Source organism: Alexandromys fortis, unplaced genomic scaffold (genome assembly GCF_014885135.2).
Source record: "Alexandromys fortis isolate MF-2015 unplaced genomic scaffold, M_Fortis_MF-2015_v1.1 scaffold_29, whole genome shotgun sequence".
Classification (NCBI taxonomy): domain Eukaryota; kingdom Metazoa; phylum Chordata; class Mammalia; order Rodentia; family Cricetidae; genus Alexandromys; species Alexandromys fortis.
The window spans coordinates 505,167-515,081 of NW_026067891.1; the positions used below are offsets into that span (position 1 = coordinate 505,167).

The following is a 9,915-nucleotide window of genomic DNA, read 5'->3' on the forward strand; positions in this document are numbered from 1 at the left end:
GGGGGGAGGGAGAGGGAAATGGGAGGCAGTGGCGGGGAGGAGGCAGAAATCTTTAATAAATAAATAAATTTTTAAAAAAAGGAAAAAAAGGGTGACCACAGTCACTCGTTGGTGGTCTGCCGCTGGTCTGAGCCTCTATAACACTGGTTCTCAACCTGCAGGTCTCCACCTCTTTGGAGGTCGAAGGGGTTGCCTAAGACCGTCTGCATATCAGATATTTACATTACAAATCACTACAGTAACAAAATTACAGTTATGAAGTAGCAACAAAAATAATTTTATGATTGGGGGTCACCACGGCTTGAAGAACTAACTATACTAAAGGCTCACAGCATTAGGAAAGTTGGGAATCACCGCTCTACAGCTTTTTGATTCTATGCAAAACAATTATATCCGAGAAGTGAGCTCTGCAATGCATGAGATGCACCGAAGATTGCCTTGCAGGTAGCTGGCAGTGGTGAGCAGGGAAGGGTCCAATTCTCCATGGCAATCCCCAGCCCTATGTCTAAGAACCAAAGTTTTGAATGTTGAGTGGATTGTGCTATGAAATTGTGCCTCTCCACCACATTCACCCGACCTCTCACTGAGCCTTCTCGAAGCATCTAAACCATTTTCTTCCAGGGTAAAAAAAAAAATGCCTGCATAAGCACTATGATGCAGAAAATGCTTTCAAGACTCCCTCAAATCCTGAAGCATAGATTCTGATGCTACAGGATTAAACAAACTTATATCTCATATCCCATGAGAAAAATTGTGTTGGCTGTGATGGCTCCTATTTTGATGAATAAAAATGTTTGGGTCTAAAAAAAATAAAAATTAAAAAAAATTAAAAAGACAGTGTGGTTTGCTGTGGAGATTGGCACACAGACTAGGTGCGGCAGGATTTAGAGCCACCAGTATGATCAACTGGCTTAGACAAAGGTGTTCAGCCATTCAAAGGAGGACGCATATTCTTATCGAATGTTGCGGAGTCATTCAACATCCATAATGCACAGATGTGTGCACACACGTGCACTATATAAACACATTTCTTTTTTAAGTCTATAGCTTATGTGTGTGTGTTGCCTGCATGTGTGTCTGTATACATATGCATACAGTGCCTACAAAGGCCAGAAGAGGGCACTGGATCACTTGGAACTGGATTACAGATGGTTCTGAGCCACCACGTGGGTGCTAGGAAAAGAACTCAGGTCCTCTGGAAGAGCAGCCCTTATTCTTAACTGCTAAACCATCTCTCCAGCCAACACAGTTTTAAAAATAAAGAAAAGTACAATTATGAAAAGAAAAAAAGAATTGATGAATTTGGACCTCACCAAAAGTCCAAACAACTTCTTGTCTGTAAAAGTCCATAGTAAGAGAATTTTTTTAATGGTCTGTAGACTTGAAAGAAATCCTAGAAGGCCATCTATCAAGAAAAGGATTTATTGCCAGAATATACAAAAAAAACCTTTTAACACGCAACTGTAGAAAAAACCAATCCAATTAAAAATCAGTCTAAAAACAGGAATAGATATTTCTCAACAAGTGCTTTTAGAATTCTGTATCTTGGTAGATACCAAATCTATAGATGTGACACCAGCATTCAAAATTAAACACAGACATAGACACACACACACACAAGTACAAATAAAACTGGAGAAGCCTGAGTAAGGCTGGGAGATTAGCGCACAGCCCGGCCGTGAAGCCGCCTACCGCAGTGCCAGAAGACACAATGGGCAGAGGCTTGGAAAAAGGTAGCCCCATCTCTCCATGTTCCTACTTCTACCTGGATAGGAGCTTATCATGATCACCATAAAATTTTAATTTATTTCAAAATGGTCTTTACTGATCTTTCTATCTATTTAAAGATTAATATTTTAATAATTTGCAAATCTATGCCAAAAGAAAGAAGAAAACTCCTTTATCTGAAAACCTAGTCATTCACAGCATCTCTTCCTGACCACTGCTTTCTGCATGCGTGTGAGCATGAGTGTGGGCCTCAGTGCATGCGTGTGTGTGCCTATGTGTTATAATATGAGCGGCAGTAGTGAGAATCCGAGCAGTGGACTTAGCTGTCTTCTGCCTTCTGTGACATCAGAACGCACGCTTGGCTGGCGACAAGGCGTGGGGGAGGGGAGGCACCCACCTGCCTCTCCACTGAAAGGGCTTCCATCCACCCAGGCACTCTGACCCTGAGCCGAGACATGGCAATCCAGAAGACGGGAGGCAGGGAGCAGGGGGCAGCTGAACTGGTTGAGCAGAGAAGGAGCAGCCACTGTGATGACAGGAAGCAGGTAAGCCGGGGCTCATGTTGTTCCCCCCTCCCCTGTCCCTCCCTACTTTAGACCCAACTCCCCTGCAGCCCACCACAGGAACTCAAGCAACCCTTCCGTAGCCGCCACACCACACACTCTTTCATTCTCATTCACACTGGACAAGAGAGTGTCCATGTCTCATTTGGAAACAAATGTATACATTAAGGCCCCAAGCGACTTGACCTGTAGACAAGGATTCTAAAGAGGTGATTGCTGTTAAGTCTCTGGTCTATGGGCCAGGCTGCACCCTTATCACAAGAGGCAGCAAGGATATGTGGGTCAGAGGAAAAACCATCTGAGGACATGGTGAGAGGTGACACCTGAGAGCCCCAGAGAAAGGCTGCATTCAACAGCATAAACTGGTAGAAAATTGTATCTACTGTTCAAAGTCTCTAGTCTGTGACATGGTGGCTTGGTGGTGCTTACGTGGCATGGCGGTGCTGGCATGCATGGTGGTGTTAGTGTGGCATGGCGGTGCTGGCGTGGCATGGTGGTGCTGGCGTGGCACGGTGGTGCTGGCGTGGCACGGTGGTGCTGGCGTGGCACGGTGGTGCTAGCAGATACAGAGTCATACAGATTTAGCACTGACAAAAATGGATATTCAGAACAATGAAGCAATAGAACCCAGGAACACCCATGTGACACACCAAAGGCATCAATATAATTTGATGAGGAAAAATAGCCCTAAAAATAATTTCAGGACAACTAGATAACTATGTTTTTAAAACTCTCAAGCTAGAGCCAGGCAGTGGTGGCACACGCCTTTAATCTCAGCACTTGAGAGGCAGAGGCAGGCTGATCTTTGTGAGTTTGAAGCCAGCCTGGTCTACAAGAGCTAGTTCCAGGACAGGCTCCAAAACTATGGAGAAACCCTCTTTCAAAAAAAAACAACAAAAAAACAAAACAAAAAAAAAACTATCAAGCTATATTTTTATATTATGTGCAAAATTTACTCTAAAATGGATCATACACATAAATTTAAGTTAAAACAATAAAATATTTAGAGGAAAAAAAAGAGAAATCAAACCTTAGAAGAGACGAATGTTTCAGACTTCACACAAAAAGCACACCCAAAAGGATAAGTTGGGCTTTATAAAAAGAAACTTGCTAATTTTTCAAAAGATACTGACGAGAAACTGAAAAGATAAGCAAGCCACAGAGTTGATAAAATATTCACAGTGAATATGTTTCCAGCTACTTAGATCCAAAACATTTAAAGAACTTGACAACTTAATCAAAAGAACAGACAGTCCGATAAAAAAGAGCAACTGCCTTCAGTTTGTAGGCATAAGGAAGATATGTAGATTAGTAATCACCAGTAGGCCACGGTGAGAGGCTAAGCCCCTGGGTTGCAGGGATGGCTCAGCAGCTAAGAGTGCTTGCTGCTCTTGCAGAGGATCCAGGTTTAGTTCCCAGCACCCACATGGTAATAACCATCCATAGGAACTCCGGTTCCAGGGGTTCCGAAGTCCGCTCCTGCCTTCTGCCAATACCAGGCATGCCCATGTTTGCTCACACAAACATGCGGGCAGAAAAAGTACACACATAAAATAAAGAGGTCTTTAAAAATCAGAAGATGCTAAATCTCATTGATCATTTGGAAAACACATAGAATAGATTGGGCTGTCTCTATGCAGTAGCATTAGAGTGGCTAAAATTAAGACTGGCAATACTAAGACAAAGACATAGAGCAATAGGAATTCTCTGAGTGGCCAGCAGAATAGCATCTTGAGAAACAGTCCCGCATATTGTTCTAGAACTAAGCATCCATTCACCCCACATCCTGGCATTTCCATGTCTGAACAGTCACCCAGCAGGGATGAGAAACATGTCCACACAAAGACGGGGTATATGCGTGTTCAAGGCACTTTTGTACCTGACCACCTCAAACTGTAGACAACTCGCCAGGAGGTGAGGATGAAGTGTGCTAGGCCCATGCAACATACTCATCAATAAAACTGAACGCACAAAAGCATGGAGCCACATGAGCAGCACACAAAAGACATTCTTGACTCATTCCCACAAAACTCACAAATGGACACGACGTGGCCGTCGGTGCCCCAGTGGACTGACTGAGAGGGGCGCGGGGGACCTTTCAAGATGGTGGAAAGGATGAGGTCTTCATTGAGGCCACATGGAGACACTTGTCAAAACTGATCGGACTGTGCATTTAATGTTGTGCGTTTTGTTGTATGTGAACTATATCTCCATAAAGCTGGGGCCTCCCACAGTTCGACTGGAATAAAAAGATTTTAAAGGGGGGGGGGCTGGAGAGATGGCTCAGTGGTTAAGAGCATTGCCTGCTCTTTCAAAGGTTCTGAGTTCAATTCCCAACAACCATATGGTGGCTCACAACCATCTGTGATGAGGTCTGGTGCCCTCTTCTGGCCTGCAGACATACACACAGACAGAATATTGTATACATAATAAATAAATAAATAAATAAATAAATAAAGATTTTAAGGGATTCAGAAGGACCAGAGTGGGAGAGGAGGAAGGAGATGACATAAATGTCAGGGCATGCATGGCCTGTCTTCTGTTTCTGCAATGGTTGGAAGTATGTATGACTTAGATCATGGGAAATGTCTACAACTGTCAGACAGCTCCCCCATGGCTGAACCCGTCAGGGGTATGGAGCCTTCTGCACCCAGGAATTCACTTTCCTGTCTCCTTTCTCCTCTTCTCGTCCCAGACGCTGCTAGCTCTGTTGGTTCTGGTGCTGTACCTGGGCACAGGGATATCAGGTGAGCATTCTGGAACCCAAGAAAAGAGAAACCAATTCCACAGAGGGGTGGTGGTCCTCAGGAGGGGTGCCTGTGCAGCGCCCCACACCCTGCCCGTTCCTACTCTTCCTCACACTGCAGAGACCAATCACACTTATCTGGACTGTTTGTTAAGAGGTAGTGTTTGTGCCTATTTCAGGAAGCGGCTGGGAAGTATCAGGACGGATCAGGGACTGCAATCACCCTCAGAATCCTGTGGCATCCCAGGTAACACTAGGAGATGTGCTAAGAGGCCCAGGAATGCTTCTCAGAGGAGGTGTCAGTTAGCTAGTTTAGGAAGGAAGGATAAATAGGAACTTGTCTGGTGGAGAAGGTGGGGGTGGGGTAACCCAGGTAGAATGAGCAACATTTGCAAAGACACAGGGAATCTTCTCAAACAAGAAACCCTCCTGAAAAGTCTGAGGACACAGCCTTGGCATCTGCCTTTCAGGGCCTTGAATATCAGACCTATGAACCCGCTGAAGAGCCGATAAGGACCCTCCAGAAGTGGCTGAAGATAAACTTGCATGATTTTTTGGAGAAGCTAGAGAAAGAAGTGAGAGAGTTGGAACAGCTGGTGCGCGACCTGGAATTCTGGCTTGATGCGCTTCTGGGAGAGCCATGCCCAGAAGATCTCTGCTCCACCCACAAGGGCCATTTCTGAAGGGCAGGTGCTGGGACCTGGGGAGCAGAAGAGGGGGTCATGAGGTCGGGCTCTGACACTTGCTGCTCCAGGCTGGCGTGAGGAAATAAAGTGACGGGAAGGGTAAGCACTGCTCACGGCTCGTGTTCAAGAGCACTGGGGAACAGTGGGGCGTGGGGGGACTCTGGGTGGGAGACCATGCCTGGGCCACCAGACCAGTGCAGCACCCAGTGGTGTCGAGCTCATCTCTTCTTTTCCATTCACTGGAGACACTGGGCAAATTTCCTTAATCTCTCTCTTTTTTTTTAAAGCATGTATACATGCATGTGCGTGTATGTATAGTCACATGCATGTTTGTGCAAATGCATGCGTAGTCACGTGTTTGTGTATGCACATACTCACATGTGTGTTCATGCATGAAAACCTATCCATATGTGTATTTGCGTGTGTGTGAATGTTCATGTGTGTGTTCACATGAGTGCTCAGGTCTGTATGTATGTGTACGTACAAGCAATGAGCCTCAACAGACATTGAGTCGCTGGTGCTGTTAGCAATCCATTACTACTGCGTATGAACTTCCAGACTAAGGGAATTTACTGTAGTTGCCTGGATGAACTGAGATGTTTTCTTCCATATGAAGAAGGCTGAAAATCATGGTGTACCACCTGAAAACAACTGAGGTGCCTAGGAGGTTGACCATGGGCACAGGAACTCTGGAGCAGAAAACGAAGAGAAACTCGTGTGAGAAACAAAACTGACAGAACAGCAATGACGAAACCATGAGCAGCGGAGACTTTAAAAGGTGTAGAGAGAAAACCCCTCTCTTTCAATTCACACTATCAAACAGCCTTTGTTTTTACCCAGGATTCCCCTTTTCCCTTACCTCCAGGAAACTGTAGCATTGGTTTGCTTCTAATTGGAATTGTGTCTGCCTTGCTGTCCTGAGCTGTTCTCAGTGCCCTTCCTGTGATTTTTGTTTTCCAATTTTAATACAGCTGTTCTATGTGTGTCAGTTGTTTAAACTATTCAGCTCTTTGGGAAATCATAGGGGCTCCAATTAAACAATCCCCACGGACAGCTGTCATCCAGGGAACGGCACCGCAGTCGGTTTGCCCAGAGGAATCAATCAATTGCCATTGGGGATGGAAAGTCTTGCACATTACAATCACAGTGTTTTCACTTTGGGTATCCGGCAGGGACCTGGAGCCAGAGTCTGTGCTTTCTCAGTTGCACTTCTTTAGCAAGCATTCTCTGGGAAGGGATGGGCCCCACTCACATGTCTAGCTGCACGTTACCATGCAGGGTTGCAGCTATTCCAAAGCATGTGTGCGCAGCAGGAACTTTAAAAGACTCTCAAGCCTGATCTCAGCTACTCACACTTTACACTCAAGTCTCCAGCTGAGTAGAAAGTCAACTGTATCACAACACATATGTGCTTATGCTCATATTTGTCTGTTGCTGTATATCCAGATATTTTATGTTACGTTATATTATAGATCGTGTTATATTTTCTATCATTCAACCAGATGATTTCTAAAGCTGAAAAGCTGAAACCTAGAACATTCCTTATCTGAGCCTCTTTGAGCAGTAGCATAGCCACAGGTGGAAGGTTCGTACCTGTCACCATAAAACACACAGAGCCCTAAAAATACTGCTCTGTGACCCTCCGGCTGTATGTGTTTGTTGCACACAAATCATAAATTAATTGTGTGTTTATCTAGTGCCCCATCCTTATCCATCCCTGAAGGTAACACAAATATTCCACAATCGCAAAGAAATTCAAACCCAAAATATTTATGGTTCCCGGTATTTAGAGAAGGGTACTCACTCAACCTGTATGTATTTATAAAATATGTTCTTATGTATGTATGTGTAAATGTGCAAATTTGTGTGTGTGTGTGTGTGTGTACATTTGTGTCTAGGCACTCCAGAGTTTAGCCATGGGAGCAAGAAATCTGGAGCAAGGAGGTCTTCAAAAACTCAAGATGGCTCCCATGGACCCAGCAGTAGGAGCTCCTGGAGTCTCCCCAGCATTCCATCGCCTTCCCCTCAGCATGTCCTCCCTCTGCTCTCTGTTCCTCTAGTGTCTGTCCCAACTCTTCCTGCTTCAAGCTTTCCTCAGCTCAGCACTCTGCTTCAGACTCCAACTGTTGGCTCCTTGCTCCCTTTGCCACAGCCTTCAGTGCCTACTGATCAAGTGACTATGTCTCCCAGGTGAAATTCCAAGGTGGGTGACTTGTTGAGGGAACTGCGGGCCTCTTCCCACAGCCCAGCTCCAGCAGCCTGGCTAGCTTATGCCCTGAAATAACAACACACAAATTGTATTCATTTAAACACTGCCTGGCCCATTAGCTCTAGCTTCTTACTGGCTAATTCTTACATCTTGATTACCCATTTCTTTTTTTTAAATATTTATTTATTATGTATAAAATGTTCTGTCTGTATGTATGCCTGCAGACCAGAAGATCTCATTACAGATGGTTGTGAGCCACCATGTGGTTGCTGGGAATTGAACTCAGGACCTTTGGAAGAGCAGGCAATGCTCTTAACCTCTGAGCCATCTCTCCAGCCCTACCCATTTCTATTAATGTGTGTAGCACCCCAAGGTGCGCTTACCAGGAAGATTCTAGCCTACGTCCATCCTGGGTCAGAGCTTCATCGCGTCTGCCCCAGAGAGGAGAGCTATAGAATCTGAGCTCACTTCCTCTTCCTCCCAGCATTCTGTTCTGTTTACTCTGCCTACCTAATTTTCTGTCCTATCAGGGCCAAGGCAGTTTCTTTATTTAACCAATGACCTTCCTCCATCAGTGACTGATCCATTTTGTTGGCTGTGCAAGCCAGTCTGCCTCTGGGTTGATACTGTGGTGGCCACCTTTGACCTAACTAACAGGAGGGACAGAGAGAACCTACGTACAGCCAACTCTGGGACCAATAAAGGCTCTGATCCATGCATTAGAGCTATTCAAGAGAAATCAGTGTAACCGTTCTAGACCCAGCCCTGTCCTCATTCTCTAAATAGTGCAGCATGACAGCTATCCACATCCATTTCCTTTGTACGGGCACATTAAGCCACCTAGAAATGACTGCAAACAGGACTGGGTTACTCACACTGTACCTACTTTACATGAGGGACCTCAACATCCTTAGGCTTTGGTATCTGGAGGAATTCTAAAATCAGACCCCTGGGGATACTGAGGGACCCCAGTACTTTAGAAAGATCTGACTGATAAAAGAAACAGTCCAGGGCCATTCCCCTTCAGGGACTCTGAACTCTGTCTCGGCAACCTGATTTCCAAGATGGTCAACAAAGCCGAGGGTCACTACCAGGGCTCAGACACGTGTGAGACAAATGCTATGTGAGGATCAGGGCCGGCAAGCTTCCATAGCTGCCACGAGTGTGCTATATCAGAAAAAGATGAATATGTTTGCTTTTCCACAATGTCTAAATTTATCAACACACACACACATACACACACACACACACACACACACACACACACACACACACACGGTACAGAAGCCTCAACACGGCAGCAGCAGTTAACCATATAGTCCCACTTTCCTTGATGGCCCCAGCCAAGGCAAACATGGCTCACCCCCAGCTAAATTCCCAATATTAACTCTCAGATTACACTCTACCTATCACAGCAAATACACTGATATACACCTGTGGATGGACATGGTAGAGAAGCTCTAAGGGCTAAGAAGCCAAGGAGTTCCAAACATGCTCCCAGGCTACAGCTAGGACACTGACAGAAAGGCAAGGGGGTCTGTGGGAGTCTCAGAAGGAGGTCTGCCCTTCTGGAGTCAGGCTGAGAGGGTCGAAGGTTTGAGCAGAGCTGCAGAGTGGAGTCCACCTACAGAGGTGAAGAGGTAGGTCCGAGTTAAAATGAACGGATGAATTGGGAGATAGACGGACAGCAGATTCAGACAAGCGGGAAGGTTTTGGAGGCCAGAGGAACTAAAGAGAGACAAGGGAAGTAGTGGGAAGGGGGTTAGAAAGGCGTTTGGCCTTTTAGATCAAGGAAAGAGATAGACGGTCACTCACTGGTCGCTTCTCCACAGCTTCTCTGAGCAAGCAGGTTTTAACCCCATATCTGATTCCCAAGTTTTTATTAATAATAGAATAATTTAGATAATGGTTACAGTTTTTGTTTGTTTTTTCTTTTTTTTGTTTGCTTGTTTGTGTTGTTTCATTCTGTTGTTTTTGTTTATT

At 45.2% G+C, this 9,915-nt stretch overlaps 1 protein-coding gene across 1 annotated transcript; it reads left to right on the forward strand.

Moving 5' to 3' along the window:
* The first annotated feature begins 2,183 nt into the window (after positions 1-2,183).
* Positions 2,184-5,720, forward strand: Smim23 (small integral membrane protein 23). Its single transcript, XM_050163603.1, has 4 exons — positions 2,184-2,273; positions 4,987-5,038; positions 5,217-5,284; positions 5,508-5,720. The coding sequence occupies exons 1-4, from the start codon at positions 2,184-2,186 to the stop codon at positions 5,718-5,720; spliced, it is 423 nt and encodes a 140-aa protein (XP_050019560.1).
* The last annotated feature ends 4,195 nt before the right edge of the window (positions 5,721-9,915 follow it).